At 49.4% G+C, this 20,705-nt stretch overlaps 2 protein-coding genes across 8 annotated transcripts; both read left to right on the top strand.

Annotated features, from left to right (window-relative positions):
• The first annotated feature begins 34 nt into the window (after nucleotides 1-34).
• Nucleotides 35-3,902, top strand: LOC137600073 (nicotinate-nucleotide pyrophosphorylase [carboxylating]-like). 6 transcript variants are annotated; one of them, XM_068321455.1, is made up of 5 exons: nucleotides 35-246; nucleotides 1,973-2,250; nucleotides 2,410-2,720; nucleotides 3,400-3,531; nucleotides 3,626-3,902. In XM_068321455.1, exons 2-5 carry the CDS (start codon nucleotides 1,998-2,000, stop codon nucleotides 3,848-3,850), a joined length of 921 nt encoding a protein of 306 aa, XP_068177556.1. In that variant the 5' UTR covers nucleotides 35-246; nucleotides 1,973-1,997; the 3' UTR covers nucleotides 3,851-3,902. The 6 variants fall into 6 exon arrangements, with proteins under 6 accessions (XP_068177556.1, XP_068177550.1, XP_068177551.1 ...); XM_068321449.1 differs by having other exon boundaries at nucleotides 36-246; nucleotides 1,886-2,250; XM_068321450.1 differs by having other exon boundaries at nucleotides 37-246; nucleotides 1,991-2,250.
• A 1,015-nt stretch (nucleotides 3,903-4,917) lies between these two features.
• Nucleotides 4,918-20,682, top strand: zmp:0000001082 (integrin alpha-D). Of its 2 annotated transcripts, none has more exons than XM_068321371.1 (31): nucleotides 4,918-5,077; nucleotides 6,206-6,323; nucleotides 8,427-8,515; nucleotides 8,630-8,712; nucleotides 8,794-8,908; nucleotides 8,990-9,120; nucleotides 9,191-9,333; nucleotides 9,421-9,571; nucleotides 9,952-10,087; nucleotides 10,179-10,252; nucleotides 10,365-10,482; nucleotides 11,351-11,493; nucleotides 11,747-11,893; nucleotides 11,966-12,163; nucleotides 12,334-12,464; nucleotides 12,920-13,077; nucleotides 13,353-13,519; nucleotides 13,892-14,017; nucleotides 15,975-16,045; nucleotides 16,115-16,256; nucleotides 16,412-16,510; nucleotides 16,613-16,692; nucleotides 16,781-16,861; nucleotides 17,017-17,092; nucleotides 19,237-19,344; nucleotides 19,415-19,456; nucleotides 19,540-19,665; nucleotides 19,746-19,859; nucleotides 19,940-19,993; nucleotides 20,094-20,204; nucleotides 20,298-20,682. In XM_068321371.1, the coding sequence occupies exons 1-31, from the start codon at nucleotides 5,032-5,034 to the stop codon at nucleotides 20,502-20,504; spliced, it is 3,585 nt and encodes a 1,194-aa protein (XP_068177472.1). In that variant the 5' UTR covers nucleotides 4,918-5,031; the 3' UTR covers nucleotides 20,505-20,682. The 2 variants fall into 2 exon arrangements, with proteins under 2 accessions (XP_068177472.1, XP_068177473.1); XM_068321372.1 differs by having other exon boundaries at nucleotides 13,892-14,008; nucleotides 20,298-20,681.
• Nucleotides 20,683-20,705: the final 23 nt, after the last annotated feature.

Here is a 20,705-nt window from a genome sequence, read left to right as displayed (position 1 = left end):
GTTACCATAGTAGGACTGCTACCCTCCCGTGTGACGTCATCCCGCTGCGCTCTGCAGGAAGTGCTGAAACGGCTTCCAGGCTTCACTTCCTGTCACTGTGCTTCCCGTGAGGCCGGTCGGTTACCGGTTACCGGTTACCGACGCTCACCGGTCAGCGATTCACCGCACCCCCATGACGTGACGTCAGCAGGCTCTGCGGGGACCCGTTGAAGAGAGGAGGGTGGGGTGTGAACACATCGTGATAAAGTGAGTTGTGACGTCATATCCAACCTCGTTAACACGTCCGGTAGCGCGAGACGTGTTCTCACGTGTCACCGCTTGCTCTGAACGGCAGCGCGGAACGTTACCGGCTAAAAACTAACGCATGCGTGGTAGAACCCTGGGCCAGGAGGCGGGGACAGCAGCAAGTGCTTCCCAGAAGTCCACAGGGGTCAGACTCCAAACGCGTCAGCGGGGGTTTTCTGTGTGTGTGTGTGTGTGTGTCTGTGTGTGTGTGTGTCTGTGTGTGTGTGTGTCTGTGTGTGTCTGTGTGTGTGTGTGTCTGTGTGTCTGTGTGTGTGTCTGTGTGTATGTGTGTGTCTGTGTCTGTGTGTGTGTCTGTCGTGAGGCCCCGTGAGTAGCTGGCATCTCATCCAGGGTGTACCCTGTCTCCCGCCCGTGGCTGGGATAGATGTATGCATGGATGGAGAATACCCTGTAGGGAGCAGGTTAATCAATGACCCCACGCGGTGCCGGGGTCAAACTGGGACCTGGGGTCAAAATCCACCACTCCATTCTGCTGCTGCTCAACACACCGCCTGAGACAGGAGAGGCACTACTGGAACCAGAGAGTCAATACCGGATTAGGAGAGTCACTACTGGAACCAGAGAGTCACTACCGGATTAGGAGAGTCACTACCGGAACCAGAGAGTCAATACCAGAACAGGTGAGTCACTACCGGAACAAGAGTCAATACCGGATTAGGAGAGTCACTACCGGGACCAGAGAATCACTACTGGGACCAGAGAGTCAATACCGGAACCAGAAAGTCAATACCGGAACCAGAGAGTTAATACCGGAACCAGAGAGTCAATACCGGAACCAGAGAGTCAATACCGGATTAGGAGAGTCAATACCGGAACAGGTGAGTCACTACTGGAACAAGAGTCAATACCGGATTAGGAGAGTCACTACCGGGACCAGAGAATCACTACCGGGACCAGAGAGTCAATACTGGATTAGGAGAGTCAATACCGGATTAGGAGAGTCAATACCGGATTAGGAGAGTCAATACCGGAACAGGAGAGTCACTACCAGAACAGGAGAGTCACTACCGGATTAGGAGTCAATACCGGAACAGGAGAGTCACTACCGGAACAGGAGAGTCACTACCGGAACCACAGAGTCACTACCAGAACAGGAGAGTCACTACCGGATTAGGAGTCAATACCGGAACAGGAGAGTCACTACCGGAACAGGAGAGTCACTACCGGAACAGGAGAGTCACTACCGGAACAGGAGAGTCACTACCAGAACAGGAGAGTCACTACCAGAACAGGAGAGTCACTACCAGAACCGGAGAGTCTCTACTGGAACAGGAATGTCTACCGGAACATGCCACACCTGAAGACTTGTGATAGGATTAAGGGTTAAGGGTTAGAGGTTAAGGGTTAGGGTTAAGGGTCAGGGGTTAAGGGTTAGGGCTAAGGGTTAAGGTTTCTGGGTTAGGGTTGACTGTCAGGTGGAGGGCTGGTTCTCCTGTACTTGTTGTCCAGCAGTAGTTTCCTCTCCAGCCAGCAGGTGGCACACCTGAGCAGGTGAACGTCAGTCTCCTCCAAAAAGAAAGAACGTGAAAATGTGACGTTTGGAGAGTGCTCCTTCTGTAAAACGTTTTTGTCTGTGCAGCACGTGATGTGAACGAGTTCAGAGACAGGGAACACCCTGACGCGGAACCGTCTGATGACAGCCGTGTGTTCATCACCCCTCCAACAGGATCGTCTCCGTTCACAGGTTCACAATGTCTCCAGGCTCGTACGCAGCAGCTCATCTGATCCCGCCCCACTCCCTGACCCGGCTGGCACGCCATTGGCTGGAAGAGGACACCCCAAACTTTGACCCGGCGGGGGTGTGCGTGGGGTCGCAGGAGGTGGAGGCGTGGCTTCTGTGTAAGACGCCGAACAGCGTCCTGGCAGGAAGCCCCTTCTTCTCTGCCGTGTTCACCGAGGTGGGCTGCACCGTGGACTGGAGGTACCAGGAAGGAGCCCGGCTCGGTAGGCACCGCCCCCACTGTCGCTGAGCGGTGGGGGGTAATATACAGATGTAGGGAGGGGGATTATCATTACTCTTATTACTGTTTATTGATTGATTGATTGATTGAACAGCCCAAACCCAATGCACCCCTGGTTTCTCACCCGGTCCCCCCTCCACAGGTCCAGAGGCGGTCACCCTGACCGCTGTGGTGAAGGGCCCAGCGAGGTGCCTCCTACTCGGGGAACGGCCGGCCCTCAACTGCCTGGCGCGCGCTTCGGGGATCGCCACTCGCTGCTCCCGCCTCCTGGCGACGGCCAATGCTCTGGGCTGGCGTGGGGAGGTGGCCGGCACACGGAAGACCACTCCCGGCTTCCGTCTGGTGGAGAAGTACGCCATGCTGGTGGGAGGGGTGTCCACGCACAGACAGGACCTGAGTGGAATGGTGATGCTGAAGGACAACCATATATGGGCATCAGGAAGTATCACACAGGTGAGCAGCCTCAGAACCAATCCAGCGGTGTGATGTGTGCTAAGGGAAGAAAGAGGGCGGGGCTTGGAGCACCTGTGGTTCTCCAGAGGATTCTGTGGTGACCCAGTCTAAGGGTCGGGGTGTTAGTCTGAGCAATTTAGGCACCCACTCCTATGGGTGCCTAAATTTTCTCTAGTCATTTAATTAACCAGATGATTTAATTCCAGTTTTAATTATACCATTTTGGAAACTAGAGTTTCTGTACATTTATTTTTTTAGTCGTGAGGTGAGAGACCTGAGCGTTAAGGTGGTCCCGTTTGGACCAGAACCCCACGCGTGTTCCTTCCCTTTAGCTGGATGCTCGTCAGCACAGAAACAGGAAGTGATGGGGCGTCACATGACTGACCTCAGACCACATCCTTTAGGTGTGTCTGAGGTCAGTCATGGGACTCTTGGCAATGTGCTGATGTATGTTCACACACATGTGTGTTGTGGATCACGTGTTGTTGTCTGAGCTTTCTAGAGCCTCTGGACACCTGTTGGCTGTAGGTCCAGGTACTGGACACCTGTTGGCTGTAGGTCCAGCGGGACACCTGTTGGCTGTAGGTCCAGTGGGACACCTGTTGGCTGTAGGTCCAGCGGGACACCTGTTGACTGTGGGTCCATGTCTGCTCACATGTTCCACCTGTCTGTGGTCCAGGCCATCAGAGCTGCCAGGTCCGTGTGTGGATTCAGCAGCAAGATCGAGGTGGAGTGCCAGAGTCTGGACGAGGCCAGAGAAGCAGCCGGAGCCGGAGCCGACATCGTCATGCTGGACAACTTCCAGCCTCAGGTAGAGGATCAGAGGAAAGCAGTCCAGGTTGTACTTCATCGTCACACCAGGTTCAAACTAATACCCAACACCTCCATCTTCTGTGTCTCCTCAGGAGCTTCATGATACAGCCAAAGCCTTCAAGGAGGAGTTCCCAGCGCTGCTCGTAGAAGCCAGTGGAGGAGTCACTCCTGAGAACCTGGCGCTGTACTTCTCCCCGCAAGTGGACGTCATTTCTCTCGGCTGCATCACTCAGGGTTGTCCGGTGGTGGACTTTTCTCTCAAGGTTCAAAAACCTGCTGCTCTTGAGGGCACAAAGAATAGCGACCACCGAAAATAAGATCTGCGCTCCATGTTTGCTGAGGAAGAACAAATAAAGTTCAAGTCCCAGAGGTCTCTGCATCTGACCATTAATTAGACTCTGTTGACTAACATGTAGAGAACATCAGCTACATGATAAAGCTAAGCTGCAAGCAGATAATGATTGAGCTCCAGACACCCTGCAACAGCTGACGACTGGCATCTCTAAAAGTTTTTGTTTGGCTAGTCTGGAAAAGGGGTGGTGCAGTCACCTCGCAGCAAGAAGGTTGTGGGTTTGAGTCAACATGAAACATGAAGTGTCAGCTGATCACACCAAAATGTCCTTAGCTGTCAGTTATTTGTCTTTTGTGTGGCCTCGTGATGCACTGGCGACGCATAAGGGGTGTACCCTTATGCGCTGCGTATTCACACAAAAGGGAAAACTTCTAGATGCCTGAAAAAGTTGTAGGTTAGCAGTGCTGCTATATTAAAGTACAAGAATGGCTGCAGACGTCTCAAGTGAATGGATGTCCTGTATTTGTGGTCCTTCAATATTAAAAGGGTCGTGATGTATCTATCAATCAAACTTTATTTATACAGCACTAGATCACATCAGCAGACATTAACAGACAGACAAACCCAACACAACCTCCAGAACAGAAGAGAGTGCAGCGGGGAAAAAGTCCCCCATTGAGGAAGAAACTCTGGGCAGGACCCATACTCTGGAGGGCGGAGCCAGACTCTAGAAGGTGGTCATCTGCCTTGACTGGTTGGGTGGAAACGAAGTACAGTAATCCCTCGCTTGTTCACGCTTCAAGATGCACGGCTTCACTGCATTGTGAATTTTTAGTAGGTAGGCATGTGACATCATATGCACAATTTATTGGCTGTCAGCCAATAGACTGGCTGTCAGCGCTGCGTTCCAAGACTCACAGCAAGAAGGTCATGGGTTCAAACCCTGAGTAGTTTTTGAACAACTGTGATTTAACAACAGACCTTTAAATCCTATTTTTAGAGAGGGTTGAAGCTGTCGTCTTCATTCTGCAGTATTTAGGAAAATAAATAAATTTTGTTGCGGATCCCCAATGAGAAGATGAAGCACAAGAGAAAAACTAGTGAAATAGAGAAGTGTGAAACCACCTGGTACGGAAACGCCCTCGTAGAGAAACAGGAAGTGTTGCCTCACAGCCGAGGCGGACCGGTTGTGAGAGACCAGGAGAGATGGACGAGGAGCGCTGCATCGTGTTCCTTTGCGCCGTGGCTTTGGGTAAGATCTACTCATTAGTTTATGATGTTAATGGAACGGTCCTTCATATGTGTGTGTGGGGGGGTGGGGGGGCTGCAATGCTGTCAGATGATCCAAAGTCAACAGGAAATAGTTTGAAAAGACGCGCTACCTCTAAAGACTTAAATGTATTTTCTAAAATAACTTGAAGCAGCATCCACTTTAAAAGTACAGCTTTTCCAGAAGCTCAAGACCTGTCGTGAAAATGTTTCTGACTCAGTGTCTGTACTACCCAGTGTGAGTACAGACACTAATCATCACGTCAGTAAGAAGAACCGGCCACAGCTCCTCAATGGGATGTAAGAGACGGTTTCAGGGCTTCAACCGTCCAGAACCGTTCATGCATTCAAAGACCTGCAACCCAAATCCATCAAGTCTTTCCTCAGCCAGTCCCACACCTGCTGAACACAACGCTGTGTTCAGTGTGGCTCCAACACAGTCAAAACAGTGATTCCACAGTGAATCTATAGAAACATCAAATGACACAATCATCCCTCAAACGGAGACAAATACAGTAAAAGAGCAGGGATCTTGTTCGGCGGCGATGAAGGCCGACTCACCTGTGAAGGTGTGCTAACTCGTTGTGCTAACTCATTGTGCAAACTATGTGCTAACTCCTGTGGGTGAAGTGGTCGGAGGGTGTGTCCTCAGTGTCCACCCACGCAGGTTTGCAAGTGAAAAACTAGACTAGTGACTCCTTTGTGTCGCCATCAGGAGTGCTGATCATGCTCACACAGTATCCCATTATGATTACTATTAGTCTCCACCGGTCCAATAAAATGCTGTCATTAACTAGTGGATATAAGAAGTGTGTGACTCCCCCGGGGAGTACTGGTACTCTGAGAAGTGTACCAGTGCTCCCTGGGGAGGACCACCTTTGGTACTCTGGTCAAAGGTGGTCTTCCACTTGGGGGTTGACTGGTCAGACCTACACGTAATGACTCAAGACAACCACGGTGGTCACTGAACAGCGTCTTCAGCAGTGTGTGTGTGTGTGTGTGTGTGTATTTTACTGCTGATGAAGTGTTCGGGACCAGTTCCAACACTTTCCACCTGTTGACATCAAAGCTCACTAAACTAAACTCACTGAACTCTTTTCCCAAATTGCAGCCATCCCAGTTTCTTTGGGCTTCAACATTGAGACAGCAGATCCTCGTTTATATCCTGGTGAACGAAAAGACTTCTTTGGTTACAAAGTGCTTCAGTTCATGTCTGGCACAAATAAGGGGTAAGTTACAGGGAGAAGAGATCAAGAAGGTGGAGGATTTGAAGTACTTAGGGTGAACAGTCCAGAGCAATGGAGAGTGTGGAAAAGAGGTGAAGAAGCGTGTCCAGGCAGGATGGAACGGGTGGAGGAAAGTGTCAGGTGTGATGTGTGATAGAAGAGTTTCAGCTAAAATGAAAGGAAAGGTGTACAAAACTGTGGTGAGACCAGCGATGTTGTTTGGTCTAGAGACAGTGTCACTGAGGAAAAGACAGGAGACAGAACTGGAGGTAGCAGAGATGAAGATGCTGAGGTTCTCTCTGGGAGTGACCAGGATGGATAGGATCAGGAATGAGTACATCAGAGGGACAGCACATGTTAGAGGTTCTGGAGATAAAGTCAGAGAGGCCAGACTGAGATGGTTTGGACATGTCCAGAGGAGAGATAGTGAATATATTGGTAGAAGGATGCTGAGTTCTGAACTGCCAGGCAGGAGGCCTAGAGGAAGACCAAAGAGGAGGTTTATGGATGTAATGAGGGAAGACATGAAGGTAGTTGGTGTGAGAGAAGAGGATTCAAAGGGACAGGGTTAGATGGAGGAAATTGATTCGCTGTGGCGACCCCTGAAGGGAAAAGCCGAAAGGAAAAGAAGAAGACACTAAAATACAGGGGTCAGAGGCAGACGCGTTGAAGAAGGGTTTGGTTTTAACGGGTTTCCAGGGTGTAGAGGTCACTGACCAGATTGGACAAATCTGAGACTGGCTGGTTTAAGTTGTGACACGTGCAAATGGATTTTAGAGAAGCCCTAAACTATGGTGAGGATAAGGGAAGCCAGTGGCAAAGTCCATTGCAGTGTGTGACCATGGCCGATTGTGCCCAATCAGGATGAGGTTGCTGCCGTCTCAGCTGCTACCACGCAGGACGGTGGTCAGGTCTGGCAGACGTTTCAGCCACATTGTGCTGTCTGGGTTCATGATCCAACAACCTGGGCCATCAGAAAAATTGACCAACGTGCCTGACAAGAGATGTCATGCCAAACATGCTCCTCCAGACTCCGGGAAGAGAGAACATATTGTCCAGGTAGACAAGGACAAAAGGGTTTCGGCAGTCTCTTGCCAAGGCCTGGAAAGCGGTGGGGGTCTCAGTAGGGCCATAGACATGACCAGCCAATCAGAGCGCTTTAGTGTAGAGCTAAAGGCCGTCGTCCACTCATCTTCCTCTCTGGTCCAGATGGGATCCTGACAGCATTGGTGAGATCTAGCTAGCGAATGGTGTGGTGTTCTGCAGAGGCTCCGAGGTTGACGCTACGGGGAATGGGAGACTGGTTCGCCCGGGGAGAAGTGGAGGTCCAGAGAGCAATGGAAGTCTTTAGGGACGTGAGGAAGACAAGAAGAGGAGCAGATGTGAAACACTGCAATGCAGAGCAGCCAGAGGCTGAAGTCCTGCCATACTCCAGTTTCCCCCATGGTCAGGATGTCCAGACACATTTGTGAGATTCATTTTGATCATAATCACTGGTTAGAGTTGTTTTTCATCTTCAGCTTCCTCTGAAGAAAGATCTAGTAATGGATCAGAAGACAAGACCCTGAGGGTGTATGTAACTAGTTTGGGGTTGGGGGGAGTCTCTGGTGCTGAGGCCAGGTGGAGGTGCTGAGGTGGGTGTGGGCCTCCGTGGAGCTGGTGGACTCTGTCTGAGTTGGTGGTGAAGCAGAGCTTCTGCTCCGAGGGTGCTTGGAGTAAAGATGCTGCTGGGAACTTTGTTTTCTGCTCTCATATGAGGAGCTCAATGGGAATTGAACCAAAAATGCAGAACTCAGAAGACAAGAGGAAAGGAGGGGTTAACAAGGACTTATTGAACAATGGTTGGAACTGGATCTGAAAGGACCAGAGTGGACTAGCCTACCAGGACTGTGAGTGAACTCAGTGTGGTTGGGATTTCCAGTGTGTTACCATGCCGACGCGGCAGGAAGTGGGTCTGACGGGCGGGAACATCCAGGTCACGGGTTGAAACACTTTGTAGTTTATCCTTTACAGCAGAAAACTTCTCTGTTACCTAAAACTAATGCTCCTCCCAGCCCAAGCACAGCTGGCTTCAACTTCCTGCTATCATGCTAACCTCATTGACAGGATACTGGTTACTGCACCTCTCTTAAATGGATCTGGGGGCGTATGCAAACCTGGCGAATCCCAGCCCATCAAGTGCTTCAACCCTGGAGGTACAGTACGGAACAGTACCTGAAGTTAATAATACAAATTTAAAAAGGAAAATTTCTGAATGGAAGCATTTAGCTTGAAAGCCTTAATAGTTACCATCAAATCATCTCTTTCAGAAATTTCCCAAAGAAACTCATCAATACCGATCAGACACTTTGGGCTGTCGATGGCTGAGGACCCGGTCCGCTCCCGGTTCAGGGTAAGAACATCCCATGGCACTGACGGTCCCTTTAACACCTGTGAAGCTGTTCACTGGACTCAGTGTGGGTTTTGGGTCCAGGTTTGCAGTCCCAGTGTGGTCCACGAGTGTAATGACAACTCCTATCTGAACAGTGTGTGTTTCGAGCTAACGCACACCCTGGAGTCCATCTCCTGGTCCACGCCTTTATTCCAGGGTAAGGCCAAACCCGTTCCCACCGCGTGGTCCTTCATGAACCTAAATAGTCTTCCCAAACCTTCACTCTGGTTTCCTTCAGAGTGCACCAAGAAGAGCGTGGACCTGGTGTTTCTGTTTGATGGCTCGGGGAGTATGACCGAAGCAGAATTCAACAAGAATAAAGCTTTCATTGTGGATATAATGAGGAGCCTTCAGAACACATCGATCAAGGTCAGTGCAGCGTCACGGGACTCACAGCATTGATGGACTGTATTACACATGGAGTCTGTTTCCTGTTCAGTTTGCAGCGGTTCAGTTCTCCACAAACTACCACAAGGTCTTTGACTTCAATGATTACCAGGCTGGCAGAGCTCTTGCTAAACTAGACGCTGAAACCCACATGAGAACCCTGACCAACACACACAAAGCACTCACCTTTGTGTTGTAAGCTGATGACACACCGCTGTGGACACCATTAGCGTAAGAAGAACCGTACGATTGGGAGCCTTACATGTGCCACCGCTGTTTCAGGGAGGAAATCCTTGAAAACCCGGGAGCAGGCGCGTCTTCCGATGCAACTCGGGTTCTCATCCTGATCACCGATGGAGAGCCCAGTGACTTAGACAGCTCTGGCGTTATCAAACGCTACAACGACAGAAACATCATCCGTGTTGTCATCGGGGTAAGCCTTGTCAGTTGGTAGATCTCTGCTCGTTACTTCTTTTAGCTAAGGCGACCCCGTAGCTTGCAGCCCAGAGGATGTTCTTTCTTTGACTGAACATTCAGACATGCTTTTGCCAACGTGGGAAGGCTTTATATTTAGTGTTCAGCTGAAATAGACAAGAGGCTTTAGTTTTCATACACATATCACAATGCTGCAAGTGTTGTACTGTTTTGTTCTCCTACCTGAGGAGTCGGCACCCCAATCACACCCAGCAAACAACTGGGGATCAAACCACCAACCCTATGCTCCTACACCCTCAGCCACTGAAGGCCCATTATAACGAGTGTGATCCATTCCAGTCAGACATCATGCTGATCTCAGGTGGCGTTTGGTTTCAGGTCAAAGATGCTAAGCTGGAGATGTTCAGTGACATCGCTTCAGAGCCAAAAGAAAAAAATGTCTTCAAGATTCAGGACTATGATGGACTGACTGGAATACTGGAAAACCTCCAAAAAAAGATTTTCACAATTGAAGGTGATCTTCTTGGTTTTTCATGATCAACCTACCTGTGCAGTCATGGAGGAAGATATGATGTCCCGGCCTCACATCTTCACATGTGTCCTAGGCTTCAAAGTGGCTCAGGCTGGAGACATGACCAATGAAATGTCGCAGGCGGGGTTCAGTACCGCGTTTTACAAGGTGAGTAAAAATGATGGAAACAGTAGGACAGCGGATCCAACGACCGCCTCCCTGCTGTGACGCCATGAGTCCGTTTCACCGGCACCGCTCCAGTTCCAACTTGTCTCCACAGGACACCCTGATTCTGGGCGCCGTGGGGTCCAACGGCTGGAGAGGGTCTCTCCAAGAGATTCGTCAACACAAACAGACTCAGATCACAGATCCAGAAATGAAGATGGACTCATATATGGGTACTGAGTGTCAAAAGAAAGGAACATCTGTTTAGATATTATATCAACATAATATTAGGGGGCGACAGTAGCTCAGTGGTAAAGCGGCAGGGCGGTAGAGCGGGTCGTCCAATGTTCTAAGGTTGGCAGTTTGATTCCTGCTCCTGCCCAGCTGCCTGGAGTGTGAGCTGACAGTGAGAGGTATCAGCTTACTTCCCGAGCACTGTTGAGGCGCCCTTGAGCAAGGCGCCGTCCCCCTTTACAAGTTGCTCATTTGATGCGCACCATGTAGGAGCTGCCCGCCACTCCACCTCCCCCTGCATGCGTGCATGTGTGTGTTTTTGTGTGTTACAGGGTCCCTGTATACAAACATATATGCATGGGTTTGTTCGAAAAAACTCGTGTGCTCTTAATTTCCCTTTGGGGATTAGTACAGTATACCAACTCCAAAAAAAATCATCTACAGTGCGCCCCCGTTCCTCATGGTTAACGTGTTAAAGGAACCACATGCGATTTGCAACAATTTCTGCGATATAGCGACAAATTATTTATCTCTATTAGTTACGGTAATTTACAGTAATTGATATTAAACCACCTTCTATCTGTATCACCTTTAAAACACTCTGATAGACTGTTTGAAGCACTTTGTGTCTCACGGAAGTCTGAGACTCACAGAACGTAACGCACTTCAGGATGTCAGCCAATAGGATGCGTGTATGGTATCACATGACTGCCTACCAAAAATTGTGATGAGGTGAAGTTGCGAGAGTTGATGCACAAGGGCGCACTGTAACCTCTAATATTGTACGGGTATGTCCTATGAGGGTAGGGGGTCGGGGGCTGTTCTAATGGCTTTCAGCCACCTGAACGTGATGCTGTGGTGCTGCAGGGTATTCTACTGCGGCTGGACAGAAGAATCAGACCCGTCTGTATTTCTCTGGAGCTCCCCGGTTTGAGCACACAGGACGGGTGGTCGTTTTCCATCCTGAGGGGGGGGCGTGGACGGTGGCTGACAGACAGGATGGGGATCAGGTGGGTGTAAAACGCTGCCGCTGCCTTCGCTCGTGAAAGTTGTTCTGTTCCTTTTCTTGCTTCACATTCACACCTGCTGAGAAAAGAACTCATTTTAGTCACAAGTCGAGCTTCACCTCGATCTTCATGGTTTTGCATTCAGTGATGGGAAATGCTGAATGTCACAGCGCTCCGTCTGTGGTTGCAGGACAGGAAGCCGCAGAACTTCCTTGAACTTCTGCTTCTTCTGCACTGAATGTTGTGAACATTTCAGATCGGTTCGTACTTCGGTGCAGAGCTGTGTGCACTAGATGTCAACTGGGACGGCAACACTGACTTCCTGCTGGTGGGGGCGCCGCTGTATTACTGGCCTCAGGACCGACGGGAAGGCCAGGTCTATGTCTACAGAGTGACTGAGGAGGTGGGATCCAACCAACATTTGAGCCATCAGGGGGTCTCGGGGACAGGACCGACCCATTTCTTCTCTGCACAGATTAAACTGAGGCGTGAACTGAAGGTGACTGTTCCATCCATGGGGAGATTTGGCACCAGCATATCCACTATGGCCGACGTAAACGGGGATGAGCTTCGAGATGTTGCTGTTGGAGCACCCCTTGAGGACGAGGGCAGGGGGGCGGTGTACGTGTTCCTGGGGGCCAGAGAGCAAGGGGTACGCAGCACCTTCAGTCAGGTAAGGCGGAGAAAACCCACACCAGGTTCTGACTAGAGGCTGCCGGTCGGCGCCAAACGAGGGTCACCCCTGTTGAAACACCACATGTCTGTGTAGAGTCAGGCCCTCATGGGTTCATTCTGTCTTGTTTGCTTATTGTTTATTGGTTATTTATTTTTATTATTATCCAGAGAATCACAGGACGGGAAATTTCTCCGGAGCTGAGATTCTTTGGCCAAGCCATTGATGGGGGCATCGACCTCGGGCAGGATGGACTCCCTGATATTGTAATGGGGTCAAAGGGCATGGCTGTTGTCTTGAGGTATAAATACTGTGTCCACCAATGGAAACCTGTTTCTGAACCAATCAACTCGTCGTTTGCTCTTCATGGTACATGATGAATGTTCACCAGAGATGATTCACCGGCGGAGCTTCATCAACATAGACTATCACAGATAAGGGACGCCAGCACAGCACATCCCATAGTAAATAAGGCACAACATGTCAAATGTTTCATTCATCCATTCAGTAATGATTTAATAAACTGAAAAAAAGGGGATTCTGAAAGCAGGCACCAGGTACAGCCCAGTGAACGGAGGTGCGTGCAGCCAGGTGTGATGATATGTGACCCATACGATCCAGTCAAGGTTGAGCAAAGAGGAGGAAAATCAATCACGCACTGTTGTTTTTACTTTACTCCTATAGACGATTACCCTGCAGAAAAAAATAGTATGTTGCAGATATTTGTTTTTAACTGAGTTGATGAACGTCTTTCAGGTCCAGACCGGTCTTCAGCGTGTGGGTCCAGCTGTCCTTTCAACCCCAACAGATTAGTACTGACAAGATTGACTGTCTGGGAAACACAGGTAGAAATTTACCAGCGGTGACATTAACTACCTGCTTTGAAGTGCGAGAGAGGACCCAGAGTCAAGCAGGTGAACCCAACCTTAGACTTGACTCTGACCCTAACCTTACACCTGACGTTAACCCTAACCCTAATCCTAATCCCTAACTCCGACTCCTAACCCCTAACCCTATAACATTAACCACTAACCCTAATCCCTAACTCTAACCCTTTACCTCTACCTTAAACAAACCTTAACCAGAACCCAATAACATTAACCACTAACCCTAACCATAACCCTTTGCCTTTACCCTAAACCTAGCCTTAACCCCGCCCTGACCCTGGCCCATCTGTGTGTCTGTGCAGACGTCCTGAGCTCTGGACTGAGTATCTCCTACATGCTGAACGTTGATCCCATGAGACAAACCCATCGAGGGTTCTTCAGTCAGACTGACCACAAAGCCAGGATTGTTACTGCTGCCCAGGAGCTACGGAGTAGAAGCACCTGCTCCAACCACACCCTCTACATCCAGGTAGGACTTAATGACCTGCTGTCAGCTATGTCGCCTCTGTGTCACCTGTGTGACAACACAACACAAATGTGTTGAGGTCTACTGCCCCACAGTGGGGGGAGTAGACCTCAATACCCGTCTTTCAATGATGAAATGTTGAAAGACAGGTTGAAAGACAGGTAGAGCAGACAGTGTCTTTTGTTCCCTGCACTGTCTGGAGCACACAGACAGTGAAGGGATCAAAAAAACACAGGAAAAGGTGCTTCCTGTTCTGAATATTTGTGATACCCAGTTCAGAGTTCTATGTTCAGGTTCAGTGTTCTGGTTCAGAGTTCTGTCCTCTAGGTTCAAGTTGACGGAACGTCTCAGCTGTCGTGTCTCTGTGTTGGACAGAACTGTGTCAAAGACACGTTATCCCCCATCGTCATCAAGGTCAACTTCTCCCAGGATGGCAGTGAGAGGGCAGCGGCCGTCCTGAACGTGGACAGCAGACGGCAGGCTGTGGTGGAGGTAGGCCAGGCAGGTGCAGGCTTCAGGAGCTCACTTGGACTCACATCCTAACTGGTTTTCTCTTTTTGTAAGTTTCTAGTACAGTGATACCTCTGTACTCGACCATAATCCGTTCTGAGGTGGTGGTCGAGCACCGATTTGTTCGACCACCGAAACCAATTTTCCCATAAGAAATAATGGAAAGTATTTTAATCCGTTCTTACCATTTAGAAAAATACCTAAAATATTATAAGAACGTGTATCTAAACAACAATGAATACGTAAATGTGCACAAGCAGTACATGATAAAGATAAAGCATTATAAAGCATTTTGTATAATTTACTTTACGTTTTAGAGAGCGGTTGATGGCACTAGCGTCATCATGGAAGGGGAATCCCTTCCATGATGACGCTAGGTAACGCGCCTCCAGGGGTTTTCTCCCTTCTCTCTCTCTTCCGTGGAGGTGAATCTGGCTGGGCAGTAGCCTTCCTCTTTTCTTTAAGAAGGAACCTGTCCATTGTCAGTTGCTTCTACTTCAACATAGTGGAAATGGCTCGTACACCACTTTCATATTTTGCTATAATTTCCGTACGTCTTTGCGTACGTAATTTGCGTACGTGTTACTCCGCTGGCGGTCTGAGTCGAACTGACGCTTACCCGCTGGCCGAGGAGCGCAGCCGAGGAGTGCGTTCGGGTCGACTCGGCTAGTCGAGTACCGAAAATCTGTTCGGGGTCCGATACATTTTCTACTCGAATTTTTTGGTCGAGCACCGATTTGGTCGAGTATAGAGGCGGTCGAGTACAGAGGTATCACTGTACTTTGTGTTTGAGCTGAAGAAAGGGATCCGTGTCAAAGTGGGCTTCTGGTCAGAACGATTGTTCATTTATCTTTGGCACACTTGGTCATTACAGGTGGGTGAAATATACGAAACAGACAGCCTTACTCAAAGCTGGTACCATTCCAGCACCAGATCCCAAATCTCTTTCATCATCTCTCCCATGATCCACACAGACGTTGCTTACTGGTCAGTCCATACAGATGTCCGCTCGAGCCGTCACAGCGGGGCAGATCAAGTCCAGCTCTATCCCAGTTCACCTACCTTGTCATTCTTGTCATGAACCAGGACACTTCCCTTACTTGCCTCCAGAGTCTCACACTGTAAATAAGAAATGTCCGCAACTGACTCACCTGCTAAAATGAAGGTTAGAAAAGATCATCACCTGTTCTGTTACGGTCAATTTGCTGCCAGAGGAACACCGGTGGACTCTGCCCTCGTGACAGTGGACATGTCATTTCCCGTGTCATGGCCCCTCATGCAGGTTGGTGATCTGCTTTGACCTGGAACGATGAAACAGTTGAAGAGCCAGTCTTCCCAGCCGGTAGTCCTGGGACCTAGCTTGTACCTTCTCCATGCTTTTTGAGCAGGTCCAGACTGAAACACTGAGGGATAACATTGAGGTGGAATCAGAATCAGAAGTCAGACTCCAGAACCAGACTATGTGATCCACACACTGTTGGATTTCTTGAGTCTTAAATGTCTACGAAATGAAAAACACTGAAGTCTGCGTGCATTGGGTTAACGCCCAATCTCTGCTCCTGACTTCCATATCTTTGGATGTACCAGAACTTCACTCTCTCGTTTGCGCTGAGGTTAACTCTTGTCCTCTCCAGGTGGTCGGAGTTCGGATCAGTACTGCAGACAGTGCTATGTCAGACAGCTTCTCTCCTCACCTGCAGGGCCCAGTTTCTAGCAGTCTAGCAGCACCTGAACAGTTCTCACCTGACCCTAGGGCATCATGCTGGTCTGCAACCACACAGATGGATGGCTGGAACTAATGTTCTTTTCTTGTGACCTCGTAACTCAGCCAGTCTTAAACATTAACACCAAATCCGTCCTGCAAACCTGCATTTTGTCTCTTGTGTTAGTATGTCTCATTTCTTTTCTTCCTTTCATATATCATCTAAAAAGATTTCTTTCATTTCAGGTACCTTTTGAAAAGCAGTGCATGAAGAATGACACCTGTGTTGCAGAGCTGGAGGTGGACTTTAACTTCACGTAGGTACACCTGATAGAGACAGTATGTGAGGTCATACGTCAGCGGCTCACACTTCCTGTCTCTCTCAGGACCTCAACGTTATTGGTGGCAGAGGACAACTACCTGAACCTGACTGTAACGCTGTCCAATCACGGCGACGACTCCTACAACACCAGCCTATCAGTGGACCACCCCCCAGGACTGTCCTTCTCCAGGATGACCCTGACAGAGGTCAGCCAAAAGAACCGCCCCAAGGGAGGCCACGGCCAAAGTTAGAGAGACAGGTGGAGCAGATAGACAGACAGACAGCTAGACAGACAGACAGGTAAACAGGCAGGCAAACAGGTGAGTTCTACCTGAAAGCGTTGGTGTTTTTTTTCCATCAGGCCACGCGGCCGACGCTCCACGCCTGTCAGGACCTCCCAGGCGTCCTGGACCGGACCGTGTGTGGCGTCAGCCTCCCGGTGTATCGCAGCAGATCCGTCGTGAGTCCGTTTATCACGGAAGAGTTCACAAACCAGCTCTGACCTTTGACCTTTACAGTTTTAGTCTGGCACGGGACCCTAATTTTCCTTTTTCCTGTGAAGGCAACTTTTAAAATCGGTTTCCTGACCACCACAAACTACGCGTGGAACGAGGCCGCGTGGATCACCGTCACTGGAAACAGGTGAGAGAGGAACCAGTTTGTCACTGCGTCTCAAACCAGTTTGATGTTTACAGGTAGCTTTAAGGAGAAACGTTTCCTACGTCCTCAGTGATAACAACAACTCCACCAGGACCCGTTCCCTGACCAGGGGCATCCCAGTGCAGTTTGAGATCAAGCTGGTGGTGACGGTGTGAGTAGGCAGTGTGTGTGTTCAGTGATGATGTCATGAATGAGTTTCCTGTGTTTAGTGATGATGTCATGAATGAGTTTCCTGTGTTCAGTGATGATGTCATGAATGAGTTTCCTGTGTTCAGTGATGATGTCATGAACATGTGTTCACTTCAGGAGGCAGGGAACCGTCTCCTACCTGAACTTCACATCGGAGGACGCTGCACCTAAAAAGCTTGTGGCCATATTTAAGGTGCGGCACCTTCTTGTTGTACCAGGACCATTCACTATAGGACTGTTCACTATAGGAATGTTCACTATAGAACCGTTCAGCCATTGGACTGTTCACTATAGAACCGTTCACTATAGGACCGTTCACCCATTGGACTGTTAACTATAGAACCGTTCAGCCATTGAACTGTTCACTATAGGACCGTTCACTATAGAACCGTTCACCCATTAGACTGTTCACTATAGGACTGTTCACTATAGAACCGTTCACTATAGGACTGTCCACTATAGAACCGTTCACCCATAGAACCGTTCACTATAGGACCGTTCACCCATTGGACTGTTCACTATAGAACCGTTCACTATAGGACCGTTCACTATAGGACCGTTCACCCATTGGACTGTTCACTATAGAACCGTTCACTATAGGACCGTTCACTATAGGACTGTTCACTATAGAACCGTTCACTATAGGACCGTTCACTATAGGACCGTTCACTATAGGACCGTTCACCCATTGGACTGTTCACTATAGAACCGTTCACTATAGGACCGTTCACTATAGGACTGTTCACTATAGAACCGTTCAGCCATTGAACTGTTCACTATAGGACCGTTCACTATAGAACCGTTCACCCATTGGACTGTTCACTATAGAACCGTTCACTATAGGACCGTTCACTATAGGACCGTTCACCCATTGGACTGTTCACTATAGAACAGTTCACTATAGAACCGTTCACCCACGGGACCGTTCACTATAGGACCGTTCACTATAGAACCGTTCACTATACACTGTTCACTATAGAACCATTCACCATAGAACCGTTCACTATACACTGTTCACTATAGAACCATTCACCATAGAACCGTTCACTATAGGACCGTTCACTATAGAACCGTTCACTATACACTGTTCACTATAGAACCATTCACCATAGAACCGTTCACTATAGCACCGTTCACTATAGAACCGTTCACCCATTGGACCGTTCACTATAGAACCATTCACTATAGGACCGTTCACTATAGGACCGTTCACCCATTGGACCGTTCACTATAGAACCATTCACTATAGGACCGTTCACTATAGAACCGTTCACCCATTGGACCGTTCACTATAGAACCATTCACTATAGGACCGTTCACTATAGAACCGTTCACCCATTGGACCGTTCACTATATGACCGTTCACTATAGGACCGTTCACTGTAGAACCGTTCACTATAGAACCATTCACCATAGAACCGTTCACTATAGGACGGTTCACTATAGAACCGTTCACTATAGAACCGTTCACCCATTGGACCGTTCACTATAGAACCATTCACTATAGAACCGTTCACCCATTGGACCGTTCACTATAGAACCATTCACTACAGGACCGTTCACCCATTGGACCGTTCACTATAGAACCATTCACTATAGAACCGTTCACCCATTGGACCGTTCACTATAGAACCATTCACTATAGAACCGTTCACCCATTGGACCGTTCACTATAGAACCATTCACTATAGAACCGTTCACCCATTGGACCGTTCACTATAGAACCGTTCACTATAGAACCGTTCACCCATTGGACCGTTCACTATAGAACCATTCACTACAGGACCGTTCACCCATTGGACCGTTCACTATAGAACCATTCACTATAGGACCGTTCACTATAGGACCGTTCACCCATTGGACCGTTCACTATAGAACCATTCACTATAGGACCGTTCACTATAGAACCGTTCACCCATTGGACCGTTCACTATAGAACCATTCACTATAGGACCGTTCACTATAGAACCGTTCACCCATTGGACCGTTCACTATATGACCGTTCACTATAGGACCGTTCACTGTAGAACCGTTCACTATAGAACCATTCACCATAGAACCGTTCACTATAGGATGGTTCACTATAGAACCGTTCACCCATTGGACCGTTCACTATAGAACCATTCACTATAGGACCGTTCACCCATGGGACCATTCACCAGCCAGTGTTGATCAGCTGATTGTTAGTGGTGATTTGAGACAGATGACCTGGTTCTAGAGCTCATGCTAAGCTAACAGCTATATGATGTAGTTGTGCATTGACCACACGGGCAGGAGAAGAGCGCCACCTACTGGTCAGACTGTCAGAAGGTGAGATTGTCCTGCTGCGTCCTGCAGGTGGAGAACCCCGGCTTGAAGGCCTTTCCTGTCAACGTGTCCCTGTTCTTCCCAACCAGACTGGAGCACAGCTTTGAAATGAAGAACTATGGAGTCTGGGTCGGGCAGGTAGGTCCAGGTAGGTTCCTGCTGCCGTGAACCAATCACAGATCCTCATGTTGGGTCCTCCTGTTCACAGAACCGGACCAGATGTGCAGCCGTGACCGAGCTGACATCTGAAGTAAGGAAGTTAGCATGAAGATGGTCTCAGATGCTGACAGAGGTGTTGGTGACCTTTAACCCTTACCTGAACCGTTGTTCCAGCACTGCCCCCCAGAGAGACACTGCCGGCTGGTCGTCTGTGACAGCTTCATCCTGGACAGAGAGTCGGTGTCTGAGTTCGTCCTATCAGGAGACGTGCACTTCAGGGACCTGAAGGAGAACGCAGCGGTAGGTAGAACCCGACTGGAGGTGTCCCACACCAACATCTGAATGTGAACGCACCCCCACCTGTCCCGCTCTGCCCCCAGAACGTCGCCTTCCTCAAGCGGTACACCGGAGACGGAGCACAGGTCCAGTTTAAGAGCTTCCTGCACGTGGACTACAACAAGCAGCACTACGTGCTGGACTCCCATAAAAACCAGGTGCGTGACCTTTGACCTCACTGTCCTGCTTCCCCATTGGTCAGACTCACTAACAACATAAGATTCCCGTTTGTCGGCAGGAGAAATCCTCTGTGTTTGGATCGTGGAGAGAAGGCGACCCAACGTTTAAAGCGGTACTTTCAACACACACACACACACACACACACACACACACACACACACACACACACACACACACACACACACTCATCCTGGGGGGTCTTCTGTGGACAGGCTGAAGTCCGGGTGGAGTTCCTGCTCCTCCCGGATCGACTGCTGATCATTCTAACAGGAGCTGGGATCGGTTTCCTCATCCTGATCTTCATCACCATCATCATGTTGAAGGTGAGCCGTCATAGAACACGCTACACGCTACCGCCTGAGGTCACGTGATCAATGAACAGAATGTACTGATGCTCCTCAACCTTGTGTCTCCAGTCGGGCTGCTTCAGGAGGAAAACCCTGGAGTTCTATCAAGAACAGGAGGAATCGGGGTCTCGCCCCAGCGGCGCCCTGGCCCCCACCAACGGAACAGTGAGCCAATCAGACGCCACCAACCACGAGCCGCCCTCAGAGGAGGCGCTTCTTGAAGACAGTGGCACCAGAACGCCGGCTGGGGAGGACTCCGATGAGTCGGAGGGCTGAGACGGTCCCGCTGGTCCGGATGACCCCGAATGACCCCAAATGACCTCTGAACACCTCATGTCCAGGTCTGCTTCAACGGCCTAATGTGACCCCACCACTCAGGGGCCTTAGGTGCTACCTGTGGGTTGGGTCCCGCTGTGTTGTCTCTGTAATAAACGTGTAATAAACATCCTGATGCTGATTTGAAACCGACTGACTTTT

This window comes from Antennarius striatus, chromosome 8 (assembly GCF_040054535.1).
Source record: "Antennarius striatus isolate MH-2024 chromosome 8, ASM4005453v1, whole genome shotgun sequence".
NCBI lineage: Eukaryota > Metazoa > Chordata > Actinopteri > Lophiiformes > Antennariidae > Antennarius > Antennarius striatus.
Note: the sequence above shows the minus strand (reverse complement) of the source record. Positions and strands in the feature narration are given on the sequence as shown.